At 34.5% G+C, this 26,738-nt stretch overlaps 4 protein-coding genes, 1 long non-coding RNA gene and 1 pseudogene across 6 annotated transcripts; 4 read left to right on the top strand and 2 right to left on the bottom strand.

Moving 5' to 3' along the window:
• The first annotated feature begins 3,527 nt into the window (after positions 1-3,527).
• On the top strand, positions 3,528-4,498 carry LOC133882861 (phosphatidylinositol 3,4,5-trisphosphate 3-phosphatase and protein-tyrosine-phosphatase PTEN2A-like). Its single transcript, XM_062322080.1, has 2 exons — positions 3,528-3,591; positions 3,790-4,498. Exons 1-2 carry the CDS (start codon positions 3,538-3,540, stop codon positions 4,321-4,323), a joined length of 588 nt encoding a protein of 195 aa, XP_062178064.1. The 5' UTR covers positions 3,528-3,537; the 3' UTR covers positions 4,324-4,498.
• An 849-nt stretch (positions 4,499-5,347) lies between these two features.
• LOC133881927 (rust resistance kinase Lr10-like) lies at positions 5,348-8,697 on the bottom strand. 2 transcript variants are annotated; one of them, XM_062321002.1, is made up of 4 exons: positions 7,925-8,697; positions 7,811-7,834; positions 6,925-6,954; positions 5,348-6,628 (listed from the first exon to the last, which is right to left on the bottom strand). In XM_062321002.1, exons 1-4 carry the CDS (start codon positions 8,679-8,681, stop codon positions 5,499-5,501), a joined length of 1,941 nt encoding a protein of 646 aa, XP_062176986.1. In that variant the 5' UTR covers positions 8,682-8,697; the 3' UTR covers positions 5,348-5,498. The 2 variants fall into 2 exon arrangements, with proteins under 2 accessions (XP_062176986.1, XP_062176987.1); XM_062321003.1 differs by having other exon boundaries at positions 5,348-6,472.
• A 162-nt stretch (positions 8,698-8,859) lies between these two features.
• Positions 8,860-11,019, top strand: LOC133881928 (rust resistance kinase Lr10-like; annotated as a pseudogene).
• Positions 11,020-16,225: 5,206 nt separating this feature from the next.
• Positions 16,226-16,669, top strand: LOC133881295 (rust resistance kinase Lr10-like). The gene has a single exon (XM_062320221.1). The coding sequence runs from the start codon at positions 16,226-16,228 to the stop codon at positions 16,667-16,669; it is 444 nt and encodes a 147-aa protein (XP_062176205.1).
• A 3,317-nt stretch (positions 16,670-19,986) lies between these two features.
• Positions 19,987-23,784, bottom strand: LOC133881294 (rust resistance kinase Lr10-like). The gene is made up of 2 exons (XM_062320220.1): positions 23,533-23,784; positions 19,987-20,424 (listed from the first exon to the last, which is right to left on the bottom strand). Exons 1-2 carry the CDS (start codon positions 23,782-23,784, stop codon positions 19,987-19,989), a joined length of 690 nt encoding a protein of 229 aa, XP_062176204.1.
• A 100-nt stretch (positions 23,785-23,884) lies between these two features.
• On the top strand, positions 23,885-25,936 carry LOC133882942 (uncharacterized). The gene is made up of 2 exons (XR_009902760.1): positions 23,885-23,926; positions 25,749-25,936. It is a non-coding gene; the product is annotated as an uncharacterized LOC133882942 (long non-coding RNA).
• The last annotated feature ends 802 nt before the right edge of the window (positions 25,937-26,738 follow it).

The raw sequence follows: 26,738 nt of genomic DNA, 5'->3' as shown, positions 1-26,738 counted from the left end.
TGAAGAATGAAATGGCCACCCAAGCGACAACAATTCTAACTCTAGGCTGGCTATAAAACTCCACTTAAAGTAACCCCCTCAAAACCATAAGCCAAGACCCAAGTAGAAAAGTATATTAGGCTTGAATGCTCTACAAATGCACTTATTTTCTTTGTCCCACTGGCCATTTCCATCAACGTATAACATTCCAAAACTATAAATATCAAGATTTGTTGGAGACATGCTCCTCCAATGTTTTTGTAGAATAGTTCAGGAGCCATATATCCTAATGTCCCTCTTGCTACAGTCAAAGAAACGATGTTGTTATTTAGTACTAGATGTAGTTTTGCAATGCCAAAGTCAGACACCTTAGGCGTAAAATTCTCATCAAGAAGAATGTTGTGAAGCTTGATATCAAAATGCAAAATTTGCATGTCACATCCTTGATGTAAATATTCAATCTCACGAGCAACTCATATAGCAATATCATATATTTTCTTGTTGCTTAGGACAACACTTTCTTCTGGCGAAAAAATGTACTTATTCAAAGACCCTTTTAGGCATGAATTCATATATAATTAAGAGCCCGGTTTGACATTTGAACACAAAAACCAATAAGCTGCACTACATTAACATGCCGAATTCTTCTAATGGTTGCAACTTCATTTAGAAAATCTCGTCCATTAACTTTAGATTTACCTAACATCTTATAGCTACAAGGCGGCCACTTCGAATCGTTCATTTTATATACGTATAGTGCCATAGCCATTTTCACTCAATTTGTCCTTGAAACTTTTGGTCATCTTCTTAATTTCTGAGTAAGAGTACCTTATTGACGCAAAATTGTTGTAAGTTTGTAGGAATTCTTCCACATCATCATACATAGATAAATGCCTTCTACAGCTATTTATGTATTAAAAACGCAATCACCCATAGAGTCCCTAGCTAATACTTACAACTTCCAATTAATCACCTTCCTAAATCCTTGTATTAAGCACGGTATTCGTAAAAAGGAAGAATTTGCACGTACGCTTCTCCCTAGTCCCTACAAAGAAAAAGAAAGATGCGTGGAATTTTCGTGAAACCTTCATATGACAGTTAGCTCTTGACTGACTTTCTGCTTCCAATTAATTTTTCCACTGAATAGACCAACCCGCGGAAATGGAATGGAAGCGTACGTGATGCTTGCTTAGTCAATTATGGCCCCCGGCCAATGAAAAGGCACCACATGCATAAATCATAATGAAGGAAAGGGACGCATGTTTAATATATGTCTACCAATTTCAGTCAATTACGCGTATGACCCATTCAAATGCATGTAATTAATTAAGTTTCAAGCATGCAGGAAAATTCATCTTCATGAACCTTTCGTGTGTTATAAAAAACTTTAGAAGCACGTTTCGGCATAAAATATACTAAAACTTATAAGTTTAATGAAAATATACACATATTGACTAACGATGATTATATATTATATTTTTATATAATCTGAGGAGATGTGAGGAAGATAAAGAGACAACGAAGATGAGCTATAGAGCAAAAGAGTGTGTGAGAATAAAAAGTATTTGGGAATGAGATTGAAATCCAGCGCATTAATTGTCTGTCTTATTATCTGCAATTTGGGCATGTAATTGTGGGATGGCTCTTGTGCAGCCCACTTGCTTCGACAAGTGAGCCCCATCAAGGGCCTTCTTACAATCGCCTATCCGGGGGGTGGGAGAGGTAAAAAATGGTTTACGCAGATGAAAAGCGTAAGTGACCGAAATTTTCATCACAAAAAACAGCAAGTGAAATTAATTTAATTTAGTAGCTACACAACTTTGTGAAAACGTTATTAGGTTTCATTATATTTAAAATAAAAACACACAAAACAAAGAAGTATATCATTAAAATAAAATAAAACCAACTAACCAATTTATAGCTAATATGCCCCCTAATAGTACGCTCAAGAATCATCTTTGCGGCAAGTTTCCCAATATCTTTATTAGTCCATTATCATGAACGGGCCTGATCGGCCCAATAAACCAACCAATTATGCATATTAATGTTCCATTCTCGGAACAATCCCATATTCCTTGAATCCTGCTCGTACATTGAGTTGAAAACTTTCCAGCCCTTAGAAATCGATCAGGCCCACATGGGCCACATGGCTACATGTGCATTGGTTCGACACAAACACTGATTTGAGCAAGGGCTAATTTTATCACTTATCTCTTAAACTCGATCTACTCTTGTTGAACCAACTGAAAGCAATTATTATTATCATTATTATTATTATTTTTTTTTTGTAAAAGAAGGAACAAATTGAGATAATACTAGTGGGATCATTTGTAATTAGCTTATTGTTTAGTTCAAATGATTTTTTTTTTTTTTTTTTTTTTTTGTTATTGTAGTATCTAAGTTCATTTGTCATACTTCCCTTTTGTTTTTTTGTTTTTGTTTTTGTTTTTGTTTTTTTTTTGGGCATTTCAGCAAATATTATTTTCTCATTCTTTCCTTGGGTTTTTCCCCTTAATATTCATCAGTGATATATTCAAATAGTGCATCAGAATTGTTCATACTAACCTTTGTGATTGCCTTAGCTTGTGTTGAGTATATTCATCAGGGCTTTTGCATAAACATACATATATACATGTATCTATTCAAATAGTCCGTACTGCATCATAATTATTCTTGCTAATCCTTGTGATTGCCGATTGCCGCATGTTGGATAATTCTTTTTTCCTACTTTGGGACAATTGTTCAGCATCGAAGACTAAAAGAATTTTTATTTTTTATTTTTTTTTGTTTAATGTTGGTGTTGAATTTATTGTTATTGTAGTATCTAAGTTCATTGGGGATATACAAGAATTTCACGAGCTAGATTCAAGGCTTTTTTCCTCAACCTTACAGCACGACCAATTGAGCAAGGGCTAATTGGCATTTCCTGGCGCTGATAGCTCATTTTTGCAGATGGGGTGCCACATTGGATTCCAAACTTTTGCCAATGAGAACTCTAGTTATTGGTGTTCTCTTTGTTTGGGGTTATATGTGATGGAGATTGCGATTCTAGTTGCATTTTTTCTCTCTCTGAAGCTCTGCATAGCTTCAAAACTCGTATATAATTGAAATATCATTATGCTGATGCAATGATTTTGCTTTAATGCTTTTCTTGTGCTTACTGTGTGGTCTTCTCCGCAACATAGCATCCAAGAACCAAGGATCTTTCGGTAGGTCTATTTGATTGTCTGGTAGCAACTAGTTAGAGATCTTAGGAATATATTCTGATGATATTCCATTTGTATTTTGGGGCTTTGGAGTTCTTTTGACCAATATGGGATTTCATAAACCTCTACAATTTCTGCAGCCAGAAGATTTTTGGTTTAGTGCGCCCAAGAAGGGGGTAATCGTTATTCATCGAAAAAAAAAAAAAGAAAAAAAGAAAAAAGAAGGGGGTAATGGTCTTTGCTTCGCCAGGGGAGCCAGGTCCCCAATAAATCACTCTCTTGTTATGCTTTTCAGACATGAAACTGAAATTTATATAATTTTTCTGTGATTTTCAGCCGGTTAAACACAACGATGACGGAAAATAGAAAATTTTTAAACACCAATGATCTTGACGGATTTGACAAGGTGAAGATCAAACAAATAATATGTGATGATCTGCCCTTACAGCGCTTAGATCCTCGCACTTGAAATATTTTTCTTTATAACTATTAATTCTTAAGACACAGTTTGCTTCTGTTCTGTGTCACTATTTTCTTTGTTTTCTTGGAAATTGGTGATTATTGTACAATATTATTTATTTTTTCTGGTTTATGCTCTTTGTAGAGGAAACTGCCTTCCCCGGGATTTCAGGTTGAGGTTGTGTTGGTAGATTCTAATGGCATTGTTACTACAACACCCAACACTGAAACTGCTGCAAAGAAAACAGATGAAAGCTCGGGCACTCCTCCTGCAACAGTTGATGAGGGTGCATCCAGACCAACCCAAAACAAAGACCTGAAAGGTCATGATAAAGACGACGTTTTTTCGGATAGTGAGGTGGAGGAAACCGGTTCTTCAAAGAGCAGGCAAGCAGAAGTAGCTTCTGCAGCAGGAGGAACTGTCATCAATACCACCTCCAGTTCTGAGACTAAGATAGATTCAAATCAAATTGCAAGTTTATCTCGTGAGATTGAACATATATCTCTGGGAAACACTAGCTCAACACAGATGCATGTTGATACTGAGCCTAAAAGTGATGCTGGTGGTGGAGCTGTACCAGCCCTTGAGGTGCCCAACATAGAAAGTGAATTCAAGGCAATGGCAGCTGATGCTTCTGTTTTTACCTTTGGAGATGGTGAGGACTTCGAAAGTGAATAAAATGGCTTAAATTCAGATAATCTGTACATAAAATGGCTTGCTAGTTGTAAATGCATCAATTGCTTATAAGATGGTCATGTTCAATCCATTTGTTTACTTGGTAATGTAACGTCTCGTTTTGGTGTGTTGGATTGTTAAATAAAATATTGGCTGGACGTGAGAATAATTTTAATATTATGGGACTAAAATTAGTGATTTTGTTTTGTAAGTTCCAATGAAGGATGAAAAACTATAAGATGTTAATATCCACAGCAAATCTGATGTTAATATCGTGTGTATTTTCCCCTGTTGTGCATCCAAGTTTCTGGGTAAGGCTATAAATAAACTGTCAAATAGCTCGAGCTAAGAGTTTAGTTTGTTTATTAAATAAATCAAGCGTAATAGAAATACTTTTATAGCCAAGATAAATCATCACGATTGATATTTTATCATCTTATTAGGTGAAACGCCCAATTTTATCATCAACTATGAATTAAGGTTTATAAGTCACAAAGAATTATGATTTAGATCTTTTGTGCATTAATCTCATTAACATATCTAAACCGCATATAATGTAATTTATGGACCATATTTATAAAATAAATATCTAATGCCAATGTTCTTGTAATTCTCAGAAAATAAACAACTTTATCAATAATAAAAATGTCAAACAAAAATTGAGATTTTGGGCTTGATTCCTACCAAATGTGTCATTATATCAAAGCCCTATGAGAGGGAAGTCACTCATATACTCGAAGTTATTCTTGAGGTTTCCGCACCCCAATGTCCTTTCATTTACGATTTGGTTTTTGGACAACTTGATGTTTGTTTCACTGTATGCTTCCAAAGCCTTGAAAGAACAGTTGCTCGAATTGTTCGTAGTCTTCCACATTCAAAAATATAAATTTATAATCCAAGAATTAGTATATATAATCCAATATTCCAAACTAACATAGCAAAGAATAACTAGTAGATGATGAAGAACAGCATCATGACTTCTCAAATTGAAACTCTATTCAATGGTTAAGCATGAGGAAATGGAATCTGTACACAAAATATGATATAATAATTATAAGAGTTATCATCAATCAAAGTAATTCTTATTTGCTAAACATAAATATCAACTGTCTTTGTGCTATTAAATACACAATAGAAAACTAATTATTCCGAAGACTAACATATCAATTAATTTGCATTTAAAATTGAGTTGATTGATTTGATTCATCTAATTGAATTGACGAGCAACTTTGATTCGAATTCTCTCCGGCATTCATCATAGGTCTCTCTGGCGATGACATAGTGGGCATTGGAGGCATTTGTAAGCATTCAACTTCTCCTTCAAGCATTTCCAAGACATTGCTCATTGAAGGGCGATCACTGGGCTTCATCTGTATGCACCATAATGCCACTATGATCATCTTCTTAATCATTTTCTTTTCCTCCTTTGTAGCATCTTCCATTTTTATGTCATTTCCGTCCTGCAATTGGTCATAGACCCAAGTAGGAAAGTAAATTTGGCTTGAATGCTCTACAAATGCACTTACGTTCTTTCTCTTACTCGTCATTTCCATCAATAACATTCCAAAACTATAAACATCAGATTTGTAGGAGACACCTCCAATGTTTTTGTAGAATAATTCAGGAGCCATATATCCTAATGTCCCTCTTGCTGCAGTCAAAGAAACAATGCTGTTATCTACTGGATATAATTTTGCCAGGCCAAAGTCAGAAATCTTAGGAGTAAAATTCTCATCGAGAAGAATGTTGTGAGGCTTAATATCAAAATGCAAAATTTGCATTTCACATCCTCGATGTAAATATTCAATCCCACGAGCAATTCCTATAGCAATACCATATATTTTCTTGTAGCTTAGGACATCACTTTCTTCTGGCGAAAAAATGTACTGATTCAGAGACCCTTTAGGCATGAATTCATATACAAGAGCCCTGCTTGACCCTTGAACGCAAAAACCGATAAGTTGCACTACATTAACATGGTGAATCCTTCCAATGGTTGCAACTTCGTTTATAAAGTCTTGTCCATTAGCTTTGGATTTACCTAACATCTTTATAGCTACAAAACGGCCACTTCGAAGCGTTCCTTTATATACAGTGCCATAGCCTCCTTCACCCACTTTGTCTTTGAAACTTTTGGTCATCTTCTTAATTTCTGAGTAAGAGTATCTTATTGGCATGAGGTTGTTGTGGGTTTGCAAAAATTCTTCTATAGCATCATACATAGATACATGCCTTCTACACCATTTATATATCAAAAACGCAATCACACATGGAGTCCCTAGTACAATTACTAGGGTATGGTGTGGTCCTGGGAAAGAACATCCAAATTATTAGGAAAAAATAAATTTATGATTACATTGGTGTCAGCACCTTTACTGTTAGTTGAAAAAATTAGTAACAACTTTCAATTAATCTCCTTCATAAATCCTTATAATGAAGCATGGTATATATATATCTGTTGTCTTTTTCCTGTAAATGTCATAAATTTTTTCATCATGTTTGCACGTTCAAACTATTTTTATGTTTCACTCCATTCTAAGTAATCATCTGTTAAAAAAAAAAAAAAAAATTGAAGAAGATCAAAGGAGAGAAACGAGTTCTTACCAATGACGTACAGTAGGCTCAAATAAAAAACTGCAACAGATAGAAAAATATGAAGTAATTAGTAAGGAATCAAAAACTTAAATAATTTCCCCTTGGCCATGCTTAACAAGGAAATTAAATTTGAAAACCCTCCAGATTTTACCTGTATGGGCTTGAAATTAGCTGAGATCGATTTTGTGGATTCTCACCGTTGTTTAGCTAATTATCTATAGTTGGGGTGAATATATATTTTGGCTACTGAGGTTGGTAAACAAGATTACGATTATGTTATAATAGAATTTAATCATTTATGCGCGCGCAGTTATGCATAGAGTATTTCTATCAAAAAAAGAAAAAGAAAAAAAGATATGCATATATAGAATATTAATTAATTCTTTATACGGAAAAAATGAAACTTTTATTGAATAGAGGAAGCTTATCTCTCTTAAGAAATTTGATATTTTTCCTTCTCATATTCCTAGCTCATTGTTTTTTGGAGAAATGTTAAAACTCTTTCTAGTGTCATTTTGAGGTCCTTCTATGCTTACATGTCACAATGTTTTTAATAAAAAAAAATTACAGCTTAATTTTCCTCTTCTATTTTTTTTTTTAAAAATAAAAAATAAAATGTCATGCCAGCATAGAAGGACCCCAGAATGATGCTAGAAGAAGTTTTTTTTAACATTTCCCTTGTTTTTGAGATCTAAACAAAGCATAAAAGTTTGAGATCAACCAATTCCGAAACATTTGGTTATATGGTAAATCACTAATTATTTTAAAAATTGAAATTGATGATTTAACAAGTTATTTATTCACTTTGTGCCATCATCCGAGGACTCATTCAATTCTTTTTCATTATACAAATCTATATTATCATCCAAACAAATTTTTGAGAGAGAAACCTCACCTCCGAATGCCCAGTCTAGGAATCCTGCGTTGACGAAGAAAATAATAACATTAGCTTTTGCAAACTTGGAATTATAAATAAAGTCACAATAATGCTAAGCTATTATAGATATACCCAATGAGTACTGTAGATAACAATGAACATGATTCGCCTCATCCAAGTAGCAATATTGTCTTGATCCGCAGATTCTTTCACACATAACTGGGTGCCATGAAAGCTCAAAACCATATGCCAATGCGTTGTGGACGTCTGAACAGGAAACATGTCGGTCATCATTTCCTGGCCACGATGTCAGAGACATTCCTTCTATTTGGCACGTGTCCTTTACATCCAATGGATTCGTTTTGCCGACTTTGACATATCTATGCGTCTTGGAAGAGTTGGAAGAATACTCTGAGTCTGATCCATTAATTCTAAAGCAAGTAGAAGTCTCCAAATACAATGCCGAATTCACCGGAATTTCACACATCACGAAAACCACACTCCTTGATATTAGTTCCCCATATCTCCCAGCTTGTGAATACCTAAAATTGAAATCACTAAGGTTTAGAAAATAACGAGGGATGAATACCTGATCAATACCAGAGTCTACCACTCGGATTGTGTAGTTATCGTAATTGATTTGTCGCACGTAGTATTTTCCGGCATCTAAGTACAACACTGTATTGTTGTTCTCACATGACAGTGTATAATTTCGGTTGCCGCAGTTTTCTGGATCGTCTTGTAATCGAAAGGGATTGCTTATGTTATGGATATCGCCGCAGGAAGAAGGAGCACATTGATGACCATCCTCGGCACTGCAAGTTTGATGGACAAGCACAACAACAACAAGGGTCGTTAGTCTAGAAGAGAAGGCCATTCTTCCTGCCATTGTGAGAGAGAGAAGATTTCTTTTCTTCGGGAGTACGTATAGCTTTCACAGCTGCAGAGAAAGATAATAATGTTTATTTAGTCGTAAGCACACAGGTCACCGTGGATAAAATAATGTTTATTTAGACGTAAGCACACACGTCACCCTGGATAAAATGAGTATTTGCTTGTAATCTCATATTTCTTCCAGCAATGGAGATGCATATTTGCTTAGAAATGGTAATCTCATATTTCTTCTTGTTTGCGGTTTTCGTCGTAGGCCTTGGAGAAGGCCAAAATGGGTGTGATGAATTTCCGTGTGGAAGCCTTGGCCCAGCCATTCGATTTCCCTTCCGACTAAACAGCCAGTCACACCACTGTGGATATCCTGGGTTTAATCTATCCTGCACTGATAGAAACGAAACGGTGCTCCAGCTGCCCATTTCTGTGAAATTCTTTGTGAAAAATATTGACTACAAATCTCAGGTGATTGAAGTATACGACCCAGATCATTGCTTTCCAAGACAGCTTCATACACTCAATTTGGCTTCCTCGCCTTTCCAAATACTGAAACAAAACTTCCAGTATGACTTTGCCTTATTCAATTGTTCCTCAACAGAAGAGCAACCTCGCTATGCGATCTCTTGTCTTAGTGGCCCAGGCCACGAAGTTCGTGCCTTCTCTTCGAATAATGATGACATCAGCGATTTGCCCATTGCATCTTGTAAAAAGATGTATAATCTTCGATCAATTTCATATGGTTTAGTGTTCGGTACTTATGATAATAATCTGCAATTGACGTGGTCCGGACCAGAGTGCAGACACTGCGAAGAGAAAGGCAAGGGATGTAGATTGAAGAATAATAGCAATGAAACAGAAACAGAGTGCTTCACCAAACATACAAAAGGTATAATCAATTTCTACTCAAGTTTCTCTTTTGTTTCAAGCCAATATTGGTTTGGTTATTTACAATGAGAATCTAATTTATTTTGTTAAATCTTTAACAGATGTATTATCCAAGTTAAAGATCACTGGTGAGTCTCGTCTACTAGCCACTTTGAAGCTAGTTTTTATTATTCGATCGGGAGAAAGAAGTTCTTGTTGATCACTTGCGTACGAATGTTTAACATGCAGGTATCATCTTTGGTTCATTTCTGTTAGTACTAGCGGTCTTTGCTCTCTACCGTGTCTACACCTATGACAAAGCAGAAAAAGAAAATCAAGCTAAGATCAAATTGTTTTTGGAGGATTACAAAAATTTCAAGCCCACCAGATAGTCGTATGCCGATATTAAGAGGATTACAAATCAATTTACTGAGAAGTTAGGCGAGGGAGCCTACGGAACGGTGTTCAAAGGAAAGCTTTCAAATGAAATCTATGTTGCAGTGAAAATGATCCTAAATAGCACTACCAAAGATAATGGAGAAGAATTCATAAATGAGGTAGGGACAATGGGTAGGATTCACCATGTTAATGTAGTTCGCTTGGTCGGCTTCTGTGCTGATGGATTTCGACGAGCTTTAGTTTATGAGTTCTTACCAAATTATTCATTAGAAAAGTTCATATCTTCAGCGGACACTAAAACTCTTTTTCTTGGTTGGAACAAACTGCAAGACATTGCTATTGGCATAGCAAAAGGAATAGATTATCTTCACCAAGGGTGCGACCAACAAATCATCCATTTTGATATCAAGCCTCATAACGTTTTGCTAGATGAAAATTTCAATTCAAAAATTTCTGATTTTGGTCTTGCCAAGTTGTGCTCCAAGGATCAAAGTGCGGTGTCCATGGCTACAGCCAGGGGGACCATGGGTTACATCGCACCCGAAGTCTTCTCTAGGAACTTTGGAAATGTTTCTTATAAATCAGATGTCTATAGTTTTGGAATTTTATTGCTTGAAGTAGTTGGAGGAAGGAAAAATGTTGAGAATAAAGTGGAGAGCACTAGTCAAGTTTACTTTCCAGAATGGATCTACAATTTCTTGGAACAAAAAGAAGACCTACGAGTCCTTATCGAAGATGATGAAGATGCTAAAATTGCTAAAAAACTTGCAATTGTTGGACTTTGGTGCATCCAATGGCACCCAACAAGTCGTCCTTCTATGAAAGTTGTCACTCAAATGTTAGAAGGAGAGAATGAATTAACTATGCCTCCTAATCCATTTGCCTCGACAAATCCCACAAGAATGAATGCAAATATGCTTGCAAGAGGCGGTCTAAAGCAAAAGTTAGATGTAATCTCAGAACAAGAGTAATATAATGCTCAGACAAGTTGCAACCATGTTGTACCCCAGGATTAGGACTATTAATCTTAAATCAATGTATAGACTAGTTGTTCCGGCTAGTTTTTCATGCCTTTTTCCTTTCTCTTTTTTACTGTTTTTTCAGTTGTCGATTTCTTGGGCTGTGAATTGTGATATAATTGACACATGATCATGGCCTTAATGGGTAGCTTTTTGAAAACCTTAACCTAAATATATGACGTCACGTAGAATGAATAGTATTCTAATAATATATAATAACAGCAAAAACTAAAAATTAAAAATTGAAAAGAAAATTCAGTAAGAGAGAATAAAAATTACTTACGAGAAAGACTAGTCTAGGTGACCCAAATAAGCAAAAAAAAAAAAAACAAATAAATAAAAATACACAAATAACGCTAAACTTGAAGATAAAGCAAAATACTTATAGAGAAAGTAAAAGATATTATTCTATATATATATATATATATATATATATATATATATATTATTTTTTATCTCACAATACTAACATTATAAAATAATTATTAAATAAAAATATTGTATGTAGTATTACGTGCTCTTACGTAAAAAGGGAGAATTTGCACACTTCTCCGGTGATCTCATGATGCTTGATATTTGCTATTATTTCATTCTATTTATATGACACTCCCATAATTATATATCAAATAGCATTATTTTTTAAAATTTATCAATCTCAAATTTTCATAAGCTCTTCGAACAAAAATAAAAGTATAAAAAAAAAACACACTGTCTTAAAACTTGCTGCCTTTGATCTTCATGGCATGCAAACTATATATTTAATGTTGTCGAGGACAGTACTAAAAAAAGAAAAAAAAAAAGAAAAAAGGTTGTCAAGGACAGTGGCAACTCGTTATTTTATTTTATTTTTTTTTTAATTTTTTTTTTCTAAAAAAGAAATTAATTAATATCGTGCCGAGACATGCATGACGCATCCCATTAGCCAATGGTTTTGGGCTTTGCAATTTGAGAGGCTTCCCACCTCGGGTGAGCCTTCTTCTGGTGGACGGGAATGCGAATTGTGATAATTTCAAACGAAATGAATATTATTTATTTTTATAATTAGGATTTAAAATTAATAGATTTAATGGTATATATAATTTTATATTATTTAAATTTATAAAAAAACGTATTAATATTGACTTCATATACACCGTTAAATACAATACCCTTAAATCATAATCTTTCATTTAAAATAAATAATATCCATTGAGAAAATCCTATTGGGTAATGAAAATCCCATTAGAGAAAAGAAAATGGGATTAGTGGTGAGTTGAATGCCAACCACTTCATTATTTATGAGTGGGTTAAGTTTCCAACTTGTAAAAACAAGGATGCATGGAATTTGGGTGAAAGCTTCATACATATAACTTTGATAAAGCTAGCTTGACTTTTTTCACTGAATAGACCAACCCGCGTTATGTTTGCTTAGTCAATTAATTAAGGCCCCCGGCCAGAATGAATTATAATTGATTGTACGGAAACCTTTCTGCCAATGAAAAGGCACCACGTACATGCATAAATCATAATGAAGGAAAGAGACGCATGCTGGCATGGTGCACGCATGTTTAATTAATATCTACCAATTTCAGTCATGGCGCATGCATGCATGACCCATTCCAATGCATAATTTATTATGGTCCTAGCTTTAAGTTTTTGATAAATTAAACTTAAAATTTCGTAGTTTTTAATTAAGCTAATTAAACTTGACTCGTTCCGTTTAAAAACACAACCACTACCGATCGATCCGGATTATCTTCTTCTAAACACTCCAAATGTACGTCATCCAAATCAAATATGATAATATAAGTTATCAATTTGTCGAAACTTGAAAATCTATGTCCATGTAAGTTTCAAGCAAAAAACATTGATTTTGAACCTTTCATGTGTTATAAACAACTTTAACGCGTATTTAATTGTTTCCGCATAAAATATAAACACAACTAAAAAAGTCAACCTAGCTAAAACTTAGCTTAATTAAAGGGTTAAATAAGTTCCACTCTTGTGATTTAGTGCTTTTATATTTTGCCCCTATGATTCATTTCATATCATTTGCGAAATGAACAACAGGGGGCAAAAACCAAAGGCTTTAAACCGGACGAAGCAAGAACATGTTAAAAGATATACATATTGACCAACAATGATCATATATAAATATATTCCCATATAATCTGAGTAGATGCGAGGAAGATAGAGAGACAATGAAGATGAGCTGCAGAGCAAAAGAGAGTGTGGGAATAGAAGACATTCGGGCTGAGATTAAAATCCAATGCAATTGTCTGTCCACATTGTTTTCAATTTGGGCATGCAATTGTGAGAAGGCCCTTGTGCAGCCCACCTGCTCTGGCAAGTGAGCTCCATCAGGGGCCCTCTCACAATTGCCTACCCTGGGGGTGGGAGACAGGCCAAAAGTAGTTTACACAGATGAGAAGCATAAACCATTTTACGCTTTATAAATGTTATTTTTTTTTTTTGTCAGCTGAAAATATTTTCAGGTTGACCAATAATTTACATCACACTAAACACTCAAAATTAAGGAAAATATTTTATGCCAAAACAAATATAGCTTCAATGACTGAAATTTTCGTCGTAAAAAACCACTGGTGAATTCAATTTAATTTAGAAGCTACACAACTTTGTGAAAACGTTATTAGGTTTCATTATATTTAAAATAAAAACACACAAAACAAAGTAGTATTTCATTAAAATAAAACAAAACCAACGAACCAATTTATAGCTAATTTATGCCCCTAAATTGGCTAATAGTACGCTAATCATATGGGTATTGCTCAAGAATCATCTTTGCATGCACCAAGTTTCCTAAGAACCATGAACGAGCCTGATCGGCCCAATAAACCAACCAATCATGCATATTAATGTTCCATCCTCGGAACTTGAATCCTTGTACATTGAGTTGAAGACTTTCCAGCCCTCAGAAATCGATCTGGCCCATATGGGCCACATGGCTACATGTGCATTGGTTTGACACAAACACTGCTTTGAGCAAGGGCTAATTTTATCACTTATCTCTTAAACTCTTATATATCTTGTTGAACCAAATGAAAACAATTTTTTTTTTTTTTTTTTTTTTAAAAAAAAAAAAAAGAACTAATTCAGATAATACTAGTGGGATCTTTTGTAATTACCTTATTGTTTAGTTCAAAGGATTTTTTTTTTTTTTTTGTTATTATAGTATCTAAGTTCATTTGTCATACTTCCCTTTTGTTTTTTTGGCATTTCAGCAAATACTGTTTTCTCATTCTTTCCTTGGGTTTTCCCCCTTAATATTCATCAGTGATATATTCAAATAGTGCATCGATATCAGAATTGTTCATACTAACCTTTGTGATTGCCTTGTTTTATGTATATTCAACAGGGCTTTTGCATAAACATATATATATATATATATATATATATATATATATATATATATATATATATATATATATATATATATTCAAATAGTCTGTATTGCATCATAATTATTCTTGCTAATCTTTGTGATTGCCAATTGCCGCATGTTGGATTATTCTTTTTTCCTACTTTTGGACAATTGTTCAGCATCGAAGACTAAAGGATTTTTTACTTTTTTTTTGTTTAATGTTGGTGTTGAATTTATTGTTATTGTAGTATCTAAGTTCATTGGGGATATACAAGAATTTCACGAGCTAGACTCAAGGCTTTATTCCTTAACCTTACAGCACCTGGACCAATTGAGCAAGGGCTAATTGGCATTTCCTGGTGCTGATAGCTCATTTATGCAGATGGGGTGCCACATTGGATTCCAAACTTTTGCCAATGAGAACTCTGGTTATTGGTGTTCTCTTTGTTTGGAGTTATATGTGACGGCCCGTTATTTATTTATTATTTTTTTAAACATACAAATGGATCTTCACAGTGGCACGACTACTTGTCGCTCAGCCAACATACGTACACGTTCCATAACATGTACCTGATATTCAAAGTTACATCTAACACAGCGGAATATAAATATCAATATGCAGCGGAATACATATCAATAGCGAAAATACATCTAGTATATAATTGTTATCAACAGCAAGAGCCATTTACATATCTAACTGATTCAAGCTTATAAAACATATTACACTAATTACATACTAAAATATAGGCTCAACAAATACATATGCCACGTATGACACGAGCCATAAATAAAATACCCAAATGCAGACTACCCATGAGTCCGTGACTAATAACTGTCGTGATGTGCTCCAATTATAGCATCCCATACGCTAGGTGGACGAGTCAAAATCTATATCCGCAAAACCTGCAACCAAAGCAACAATGTCTGTACGGTTGCAGGGGTTGCCGCATCCGTATAGGTAGAATTATGAGCCCACTGTCTTAGCATATATAAATACACTAAGACCTCAGATGTATACTATTCACCGAGTTTTCGCAAAGAACTAACTTTTCTTTTCTAGTCATGCGTACACTATAACAACCACCGATTTTATAAACTTTTGTTTGAAAATCCTCATAGCTGATATAGCAAACACTGACTAATGAAAAACATTTAAAGCATACTTCGCAGTTGAGCTTATACGTAGAAGTTTCATTGTTGGATACAACTACATACATCATCACCTACTATATTACCTTTGATTTAGTAAGACTTAGAAAACAATAGCATTTAAATCATGCAACCATCCGATAGAAATATACATAAGTTCTTTTCTATTGAGACTCTTATGCATACTAATACGTCTAGCAAAACTATTATATATATAAAACATGCAGCCATCCGATAGAAATATACATAGCTCGGGCTAAGAGTTTGGTTTGTTTATTAAATAAATCAAGCGTAATTGAAATTGAGCTCATGTATCGAGTCAAACTCGTATAAATTCGGTTGACTCGTATAAGATTATATAAATTTGTATAAAGTTCATTTTTATTATTTTTTTAACTTTGTAATGATAACGTTTTAAACATTTACAATGTTAAAAATGAATTACTTTTGTTAATGTATATATATGTTTTTAGATATATTTTTCCTAAATAATATAGGAAATAGGGGATTACACCGGAGATCTTTGTCACTATTGATTCTAATGGAAGATAATAGGAGAATAATTGTGAATGCTTCTAAAGACAATGTGAGAAACGGCTCTGTTTGTGATTTAGTGGCACGAAAATTGGCACGAAAATTGGCAGATTGTGCCTTTTTTTTGTAGTGAATGTTTTGCTAGATGAAAATTTTAATCCAAAAATTTCTGATTTTGGTCTTGCTAAGTTGTGCTCCAAGGATCAAAGTGCAGTGTCCATGACTGTAGCCAGGGGTACTATGGGTTACATTGCACCTGAAGTCTTCTCTAGGAACTTTGGAAATGTTTCTTACAAATTAGATGTCTATAGTTTTAGAATTTTATTGCTTGAAGTAGTTGGAGGAAGGAAAAATGTCGAGAATAAAGTGGATAACACTAATCAAGTTTACTTTCCAGAATGGATCTACAATTTCTTGGAACAAAAAGAAGACTTACGAGTCCTCATTGAGGATGATGAAGATGCTAAAATTGCAAAAAAACTTGCAATTGTTGGACTTTGGTGCATCCAATGGCACCCAGCGAGTCGTCCTTCTATGAAAGTTGTCACTCAAATGTTGGAAGGAGGGAATGAATTAACTATGCCTCCTAATCCATTTGGCTCGACAAATCCCACAAGAATGAATCTAGACCAAAAGTTTGATGTCATCCTGGAACAAGAGTAATGATCATTCAGGTTTCAATCATATTGTACTCGAGGATTAGAACTATTAATCTTTCCCTTTTCCTTTCTTTTCTATAACCTTAAAGTGAAAATCTTTTTACTTTTAGTCGCAGTACCACTACGTACGCACGTTTGATGGTCAGGATTTCTTGCAAAAGAAGAATGTTCTATAAATTAAGTACACGTTATGTACTTCTAGCAAAAAATATTACTATTATGGATTTCATGATCATTTTATCTTTAATTCCATTTAACTTTTAATTTTGTTTTTAAAAAATTTAATGTACTTGTAATTTAAATTTAAAATTTAATGTACACATTATGCACACGTCAATCGAAGTTGGACAATATATTGTTACCTTAGAAATGTATTTGATATAGTGGATAAATTCTATGCTGTGGGGGAATCTTGCAATAGTTTTACCATATTTTAGTTTTGGATATAAATCCCAACATATTTTGAGTTTATTCTTCCAATTGTATGATAAAATGACATTCTACCTGTGCTAATCGATCTGTTGCAACGAAAGACTAAATACTGCGTGTACTTATATTCTCAAGTTAAAAATATTAATAAATAATTAAAAGTATAAAATATTTATGTTTACTTTTATATCACATTAAAACTCTTTTTAAACCTAAAATAAAACAATAACCCCCCAAAACACAGATATTAACAATGATGTACTTGTAAGAACTTCCTCGCTTTTCTTTTATGGTTTGAACAAGATTAATTACCATGCATGTACTTGTAAGAATATGATGGAAATATATTCAATTTTCATAGGTAATATGTCACATTTTTAATATGCAGTATTTTTCACACCTTTCATTTTAAGAAACGTCCTAAATTTACTTAATTTGATAATCTATAATTTTTTGGAAATTATAGGCCGGAGATCCTTAATTATCCAAAAGGGACACTCTTCTTTGAATACTCTTAAAATTGATGTGAATTTTAAAATTACCATTAAATATATGATAAATTACTATTAAATTTTGATTTAATTGTAATTTTAAAAATCAAATCAATTTTAAAATGACTCAAAAGAGAGTAAATAGAACTTGTCCACCATATTTTCCAGCTACCACCGGCTGCTTTTCATCAACCTGCTGTGTCATGTGGGTCTTGCTCAAGAGTCAAGAATGTACGTTTGGAAGTTTATCTCAATCCAATGAATCCACGCTTCAAAGCTTCTCCATGATCAAAATTGCCGGCCACTTTTTGAATGTAGGTTAAGTTTTTCAAACAGCTATCCATTAGAGGGCCCATGAGAAATAAATCCCAAGCTTTTCTTGAGTGGCTGAGAATAAATCCAAGAAAGGTAGACAGTGAGAAATAAAGGGGAGACGCAACAAATCCAAGAAAGGGACGTGTCGTATGTTAGAATATACCCACCAATCACTCCGGCCAGCAAATCACATAGACATGCACGTTGCTGTTAGACAAGATTCCACCAATCACTCCATCAGATCACAAAGACACGTTGTTGCTATCTAAGACTCCACCAAACACTACAGAAGATTACGCCCATATCAAGAAGGCAACTATCACAATTCACAACTATAGAATGACATGCATGCACCCATTAACTCCATAAAGGTATATTAGCACGTTTAAAAATTTAAAAAGTTATTTTAAAATTGGTTGTTAGTTTAAGAGATTTTTTTTATATATTTTTTTAAAATTTAATTATTAATTAATATTTTAACAAAGGCGTCTCCTACAAATTTTTTGTTTATAGTTTCAGAATGTTATTGATGAAAATAAGATGAAGGGTGCGTTTAAAATTGCGATTTCATAAAGAAAAAGTGTGATTTTAAACCAAATCGCAGAAAATAAACCGTTTGGAAACTACGTTTTTAAAAAATTACGATTTGAAAACGCAAAAAAAAATGTTTATTCAAATTGTAGGGGCAATATAATGCTTTTTTGAAAACGCGGTATTTTAAAAGGCTAACATACGATTTTAAATGTCAAACTGCGTTTTTAAAAATCACTTTTTTTAAATCACACATTTTTAAAATCACAAACCCAAACAGACCGGAAGAAGAAAGAACTTAAATGCATCTTCAAAGTATTCAAGCCAAATTTACTTTTCTATTTGGGTCTATGTCGACCATTTGCACAACAGAAAAGACATAGAAATGGAAGATGCCATGTAGGAGGAAAGAAAATAGTGAAGATCGATGGTCATAGTGGCATTATGGTGTATACAAAAAAAGTCTAGTGATGGCCCTTCAATGAACAATGTTGTAGAAATGTTTGAAGGAGGTGTTGTATACTTACGAATGACTCTTAGAATTGACCATTTCATCGATAACATCACTCATTTCTAAATTTTTAAAAAACAAAATTACAAGTATACGTTAATGTTAGATGATTACCGTAACTTTCAACTTTGCATACATGTCCATTAAGCAACAACTAACACAAATTGCATCTAAAGCCAATCCCATCAATATTGCAACGGAAGAATGAAATGGCCACCCAAGCGACAACAGTTCTAACTCGATCTAGGTTGGCTATAAAACTCCACTTAATGTAAACCCCGTCAAAACCATACGCCAAGACCAAAATTTATGACCTCTAGCTTAGGGTAACATAATTGTGTGAACCTAGTTATCATCAAAGTCCAACTAACCACATTCTCCTCAGGCATTTTCTCAAACATTTTATACGCTAAATTTACATCTCGATCCATTACCCCTCACAAGCATATCAATCAATGCACGCCCAACATATACATAAGACCAAAACCTTGGGTGACTTCAAACCTCAAACCATTGTTGTATCATTATATTCTTCCAAAGCTTTCAAAAAATAGTTGCTCGAATTGTTCGTTGTCTTCCACATTCAAAAATAAAAATTTATGAATTGTGACCGTGATTATCCCTAAGTGTCAAGGATTAGTGTAATCCAATATACCATAATCAAAAAGTAAACGATAACTAGTGGATAAAGAAGAATAGCACCATAACTTCTCAAGCTGAAACTCTATTCAATGGTTAAGCATGAGGAAATAGAATAGGAACACTAACAAATAATATAACAAGAAGAGTTATCATGAATCAGATGAACTCTAATTTACTATACATAAATATCAAGCATCTTTGTGCTATAAAATACGCATGAGAAAACTAATTACTTGCTAGACTAACATATCAATTAATTTGCATTTAAAATTGAGCTAATTGATTTGACTCATCTGATTGAATTGACAAACAACTTTGATTCGAATATTCTCCAGCATTAATTATGGGTCTCTCTAGTGATGATAGGGAAGGCATGGGAGGCATTCGTAGGCATCCAACATCTCATTTGAGCATTTCTGCGACATTGTTCAAGGAAGAGCGATCACAAGGCTTCATCTGTATGCACCATAATGCAACTATGATCATCTTCGTAATCATTTTCTTTTCCTCCTCTATGGCATCTTCTATTTTTATGTCATTTCCATCGTGCAATTGGTTACAAACCCCAGTAGGAAAGTAAATTTGGCTTGAATGCTCTACAAATGCATTTACGTTCTTTCTTCCACTCGCCATTTCCATCAATAACATTCCGAAACTATATGCATCAGATTTGTAGGAAACGCCTCCAATGTTTTTGTAGAATAATTCAAGAGGCATATATCCTAATGTCCCTCTTGCTGCAGTCAAAGAAACAATGTTGTTATCTACTGGATACAGTTTTGCAAGGCCAAAGTCAGACACCTTAGGAGTAAAATTCTTATCAAGAAGAATGTTGTGAGGCTAATATCAAAATGCAAAATTTGCATGTCACATCCTTGATGTAAATATTCAATCCCACGAGCAACTCCTATAGCAATATCATATATTTTCTTGTTGCTTAGGAGGACACTTTCTTTTAGCAAAAAAATGTACTTATTCAGAGACCCTTTAGACATGAATTCATATATAATTAAGAGTCCGGTTTGACCTTTGAACGCAAAAACCAATAAGCTGCACTACATTAACATGACGAATTTTTCTAATGGTTGCAACTCCATTTATAAAATCTCGTCCATTAACGTTATATTTACCTAACATCTTATAGCTACAAGGCGGCCAGTTCGAAGCATTCCTTTTATATACGTACAGTGCCATAGCCTCTTTCATCCAATTTGTCGTTGAAATTGGAAGCGTACGTAATGCTTGCTTTGTCAATTATGAAATGAATTGTTTGATTGTAAACCTTTCTGCCAATGAAAACGCACCACATGCATAATGAAGGAAAGAGACGCATGTTTAAATATCTACCAATTTCAGTGATCATCATCTTCATGAACCTAGCTTTCATGTGTTATAGACAACTTTAAAAGCTCGTTTGTTTGGGCATAAAATATAAACATAACTAAAAAAATCATCCTAAAACTTAGTTTAATGAAAATATACACATATTGACTAACAATTATAATTTCATATAATCTGAAGAGATGCGAGGAAGGTAGAGAGACAATGAAGATGAGCTATAGAGCAAAAGAGTGTGTGAGAATATAAGGTATTCGAGGATGAGATTGAGATCCAGTGTAATTGTTTGTCCTATTATTTGCAATTTGGGCATGCAATTGTGAGAGGCCCCTTGTGCGCCCACTTGCTCTGACAAGTAAGCCCCATCAAGGACCCTCTCACAATTGCCTGCCCGGGGTTTGGGAGAGAGGCAAAAAATAGTTTACGCAGATGAGAAGCGTACGTAAACCATTTTACGCCTTGTGAATGTTATTTTTTTGGTCAACTGAAATTTTTTTTTAGGTTGATCAATATTTTACATCACACTAAACACTCAAAAATAAAGAAAACATTTTACGTTAAAACAAATATGGCTTTGATGACCGAAATTTTCATCATAAAAAACCGTCAATGAAATCAATTTAATTTAGAAGCTACACAACTTTGTGAAAAGGTTATTAGATTTCATTATATTTAAAATAAAAACACACAAAACAAAGAAGTATTTTATTAAAATAAAATAAAACCAACGAACCAATTTAAAGCTAATATGCCCCCTAATAGTACGCTCATCATATGGGTATTGCTCAAGAATCATCTTTGCAGCAAGTTTCCCAAGATCTTTATTAGTCCATTACCATGAACGGGCCCGATCGGCCCAATAAACCAACCATTAATCATGCATATTAATGTTCCATTCTAGGAACAATCCCATATTCCTGGAATCCTTGTACATTGAATTGAAGACTTTCCAGCCCTCAGAAATCGATCAGGCCCACATGGGCCATGGCCACATGTGCATTGGTTCGACACAAACACTGATTTGAGCAAGGGCTAATTTTATCACTTATCTCTTAAACTCGATCTACTCTTGTTGAACCAACTGAAAGCAATTTTTTTTTTTTTTTTTGGTAAAAAAAAGGAACAAATTGAGATAATACTGGTGGGATCATTTGTAATTAGCTTATTGTTTAGTTCAAAGGATTTTTTTTTTTTTTTTTTTTTGTTATTGTAGTATCTAAGTTCATTTGTCATACTTCCCTTTTGTTTTTGTTTTTGTTTTTTTTTTTTTTGGGCGTTTCAGCAAATACTATTTTCTCATTCTTTCCTTGGGTTTTTCCCCTTAATATTCATCAGTGATATTTTCAAATAGTGCATCAGAATTGTTCATACAAACCTTTGTGATTGCCTTAGCTTGTGTTGTGTATATTCATCAGGGCTTTTGCATGAACATACATATATACATGTATATATTCAAATAGTCTGCACTGCATCATAATTATTCTTGCTAATCTTTGTGATTGCCGATTGCCGCATGTTGGATTATTCTTTTTTCCTACTTTGGGACAATTGTTCAGCATCGAAGACTAAAAGGTTTTTTTTTTTTTTTTTTTTTTTTTTTTTTTTTTTTTTTTAATGTTGGTGTTGAATTTATTGTTATTGTAGTATCTAAGTTCATCGGGGATATACAAGAATTTCGTGAGCTAGATTCAAGGCTTTTTTCCTCAACCTTACAGCACCTGGACCAATTGAGCAAGGGCTAATTGGCATTTCCTGGCGCTGATAGCTCATTTATGCAGATGGGGTACCACATTGGATTCCAAACTTTTGCCAATGAGAACTCTAGTTATATATTGGTGTTCTCTTTGTTTGGGGTTATATGTGATGGAGATTGCGATTCTAGTTGCATTTTTGTTCTCTCTGAAGCTCTGCATAGCTTCAAAACTTGTATATTGAAATATCATTATGCTGATGCAATGATTTTGCTTTAATGCTTTTCTTGTGATCACTCTCTGGTCTTCCATTAATGCTTTTCTAATGCATAGGTGTTCTCTTCTCCGCAAAAAAGCATTCAAGAACCAAGGATCTTTCGGTAGGTGTAACACCCCAGTCCCATATTGGAAAGAGATGAATAGTTCACATAGAGTGAGTAGTTATATAGATATTCATGGGTGCTAAGTCCCACATTGCCTAGTTACTAGGTGAAACTGGGCTTTATAAGTGATTCTAGGTAAAGCTTCAAATTGACTAGTTCTTTTGGGGTGATAGCGCAGATTTGGCTAGCGCTTTTCCTTAGGTCGTTACAGTAGGTGTAAAGACCAAGGTTTGGTCTCATCCACAGCCACGAGTGTGGCTGTGGATTGTTTTTTTTTAGGAAATAATTTTATCCCTTCAAGCCCCACGCGTCAGCACCCCCACCCCCTTTCTTTTTCTCTTCTCTTCCAGCTTCACCCCAACGCACCCCCTCTCTCTTCTTCTCTTTCCCTTTTCCTTCTCTTTTCTTCCTTCTCCCTCCTCTGTTCTCTGTAGCCGCACACAACAGCCCCTCCCTATTTCTCTCTTCCCCTTCTTCACACAAGTTGAGAGAGAGTAGACCGAGACTGAGAGAGTGAGACACGGAGATGGAGAGACCTGTGTGAGGACCCGATCGGTGGGTCGGCAACGGCGGAAGCAGACGACGCCGGCGACGCGAGTTCCGGCCCATTCTACCGGTGGGTCGACTCTGGTGGTGCTTAGGACCTGATTTCCGGCGGAACTCAAGTGCTTGGACCCGAGAACCCGTGTGACCCGATCTTTCGGTGGTGAAGTCCGGCGCGATTTCCGGCAGCCAGAGCTGAAATTCGACGGTCCCAGTAGCGGTTTCCGGCGAGTCGTGACCCGCATGTGTGCGAAATTCGTGCAGCCCAAAACCCGTGACCCGTGACCCGTGACCCGCTGAACCCATGTGGAGACCTGATTCTCCATGTGTGTTTCCCGGCGGAAACAGTGACGATTTCCGGTGGATTTGTTGAGGAAAATCCCTAAGGTATAAAAATCTTATGATTCTATTTAATTTGTAAATTGGATTATTATAAACCCTGTTGGTTGTTGGATCGGCTGAGCCGTGATTAGGTAGTTGATGTTTTCTGTTTTGGGGGTTCTTGATTTCCAGCGTGTGTGTCCGGCTGAGCCATGTGTGTGTGGTTTATTTTGTGGATTGATTGGATTAGTGTGAAATTAGGGTTTGGTTGGATTATGATTTTGGGGGTTCTCTACTGTTGGCCGATTGAGTGTATATTTATGGATATTGTGCTATTTGATCAGTACACAAGGTTTGATTTGAGGAATTATTGTAGTTGGATGGGTGTTTTGGATTCTTGATCGGTTGAGTGGTGTGTGTGCACTGTTTGGCTAGGTACTGATTTGGGCTGATTATTGGTGTTGAATTGTTGAATGTGGTTTGTTGTTGTGGATGAAGGCTGATTTGAGGGTTTGAAGGCTCAGTGAATTAGTTGTGTTATTTTGTTGTGGATTATCGGTTTAGGTGATTTTTGGGTGTTAGTTTCATGATGGGAATTGTTGGGTTTAATGATGAAATTATGGATTTGTTTTTAATGGCTGATTTGATGATGTTTTATTGAGTCTTGTTGGTGGAGCTTGGTTGAGGATAGGTTCCGGTTAATGTCACAAGGAAATGGTCGAATGGTTTGGTTAGTTTCTTGTGGTAGCCGTGTGTAGAGAGTGATTTTAATAGGTGTTTTGATGAAATATTGTTTGGAGAGAAGCTCATGGTTATTGAATCCTCTTTCGGAAATGACTAAATATGTGTATGTGAAATTGATGATCTTGGAAAGTGTTGTGGTTGGTTATGTTTTAGATTGTTATGTCCTTATTGGGGTTGAGTTGGTTATAAACTAGTAAGAAAATAAATGAGTAAAGACTACATTGAGTAAACGAGCAAATAAAGTATGTGGGCATAACGAAAGAATAAACCCATGAATAGGTAAAGTGACTATATAAATAGATTATGGGATTTTAGTATAATATAGTTAAAGACATTTAGATAACCTTTAAGATTAAATCACTAGGGTCCTAGGTTAGAAAGACTTAATGGATAAGTGTATCAATAATAAGGTAGGAGCGTTTATGTGGAATGGTGGTGGACTAATAGCAAATTAAGCCTAAGTATAATGCTTGGCTTTGAGGTTAATGTATATGCCTCAAACTTTAAGAATGTATATTATACTATGTGATCGTAAGTAGCTTAAAAAGAGCTATTAGATTAATATGTTGTATAAGGTTAAGGTTCTATAATCTAAACTATTTATATGGTTAGTAATTAAATAACTAATGCACTTATTCATTTATATTAAAAGTACTTAAGTTTATTACTGAATTAGGCTTATGTGGATAAACAAACCATAAGCTTAATGTCTAATAATGATAGTAAGGTAACTTGGTATCCAATTTACTTATCTACGTACACTAAGTAATTTAGTATATTAATGGACTAGGTTTAAGTATTGTATATGTATATGTATATATGTATATATGTACATATATGCATATGCATGCATACATGTTAAATATATATGTTGTGAACTTAGTAAATAGCAACAAGCTATAAAAAGGATTAGGAATAATAATGTGACACAATAGTAATAAATAAACTAATGAAATAGTAGATGCGTTTTCTAGTTAATAAACAAGATAAGACACCAACCTATAACCAATGACTAATCTAATAATAGCTTAAGGTATCTAGATAGCTTTAGGAGCGAGTGACGTGACGTGTGAGAACGCGGGTAGTTAGAATGTCATAGAGTATGTAATTCAATAGCATAGTCTAATGCTACCAATGTTTGCAGGATCATGTTCGGATTGGAGACTTTAATTGGTTCTCCAATGTAGAGTCCAAGTGACTAGAGTCCAAGGAGTGTTCGAGTTGGAGTCCAATGCAGCCAAGGTGGGTATTCCACTCACTGAGAAAATATATATTTTTATATGTATTGGATTGATAAAAATATATATATTGTTTATGAAACTGAACCAACCATATGATGAAATGTATATGCTTTGAGATGATTTATTAGTTTCGATTATGTTTAAACTATATCAAGGATGTTTAAGAGATAGTGCAAGAGTGAAAAGTATTGACTAGATTTGAAGTGTTAAGTTCTGAGGTTGAGATTTAAATTATGCAAATTGTTTGAGAACATGTCATGTTGAAACTGCGTAGATTTGATAAAGAAACTAAGTTTTGAATGATTTCAAAGTGTTGGGTAAAATGCTGGATTTGTTTAGTTTTGAGAGGATGTGATTTAACAAATGCATGATTTCAGCGTGACACAGTAGTGAAATATATACTGGTCAAGTACGAAACATTGAGCATGTAGTATAGAGCATACATACCAGCAGTATCAGTATATCAGCAGCATAACAGTATCAGCAGTATCAGTATCAGCAGCATAACAGTATCAGTATCAGCCAGGGCCGGCTCTTCCACTAGGCGGCTTAGGCGACCGCCTAAGGCCCCCGTGTGGAAGAAGGCCCCCATAAGATAAAATAGGCTTGTGAAAAAAAAAAATATTAATTAAATTAAATAAGGCCTCTACAATTATCTTAGGGGGAAAAAAAAATTAAGGCCCCATAAAAAACTTTGTAAAAAGAGAAAAATAAATAAAAATTTAAGGCCTCTACAACGATTTTGACAAAAGAAATGTTCATTATCTCTACGTGGGACTCTTAAACTTCCACAGAAAAATCAATAGTTTTAGGGGCTCAAGAACACAACATTAATGCCAAAAAAAAAGAGTTCATTATCTCTCACAAAAAATCAACTGCCTACCAACACAACA

The sequence above is a fragment of the Alnus glutinosa genome, chromosome 11, assembly GCF_958979055.1.
Source record: "Alnus glutinosa chromosome 11, dhAlnGlut1.1, whole genome shotgun sequence".
In the NCBI taxonomy this organism is placed as follows: Eukaryota; Viridiplantae; Streptophyta; class Magnoliopsida; order Fagales; family Betulaceae; genus Alnus; species Alnus glutinosa.
This window is presented reverse-complemented; position numbering and strand designations above follow the sequence as displayed.

Bases quoted from the DNA above. Each gene is read 5' to 3' on its own strand.
- LOC133882861 (XM_062322080.1), top strand. From the start codon at position 3,538: ATGACGGAAAATAGAAAATTTTTAAACACCAATGATCTTGACGGATTT. The intron at 3,592-3,789 runs GTGAAGATCAAA...TGCTCTTTGTAG, and splicing joins ATCTTGACGGATTTGACAAG to AGGAAACTGCCTTCCCCGGG.
- LOC133881927 (XM_062321002.1), bottom strand. From the start codon at position 8,681: ATGGCAGGAAGAATGGCCTTCTCTTCTAGACTAACGACCCTTGTTGTT. The intron at 7,835-7,924 runs GTATATCTATAA...TCGTCAACGCAG, and splicing joins TTATCTACAGTACTCATTGG to GATTCCTAGACTGGGCATTC. The intron at 6,629-6,924 runs GTAAGAACTCGT...GTTCTTTCCCAG, and splicing joins GAGCCTACTGTACGTCATTG to GACCACACCATACCCTAGTA.
- LOC133881295 (XM_062320221.1), top strand. From the start codon at position 16,226: ATGACTGTAGCCAGGGGTACTATGGGTTACATTGCACCTGAAGTCTTC.
- LOC133881294 (XM_062320220.1), bottom strand. From the start codon at position 23,784: ATGCGGGTCACGACTCGCCGGAAACCGCTACTGGGACCGTCGAATTTC. The intron at 20,425-23,532 runs GTCTCTCCATCT...TTTTGATATTAG, and splicing joins CCGATCGGGTCCTCACACAG to CCTCACAACATTCTTCTTGA.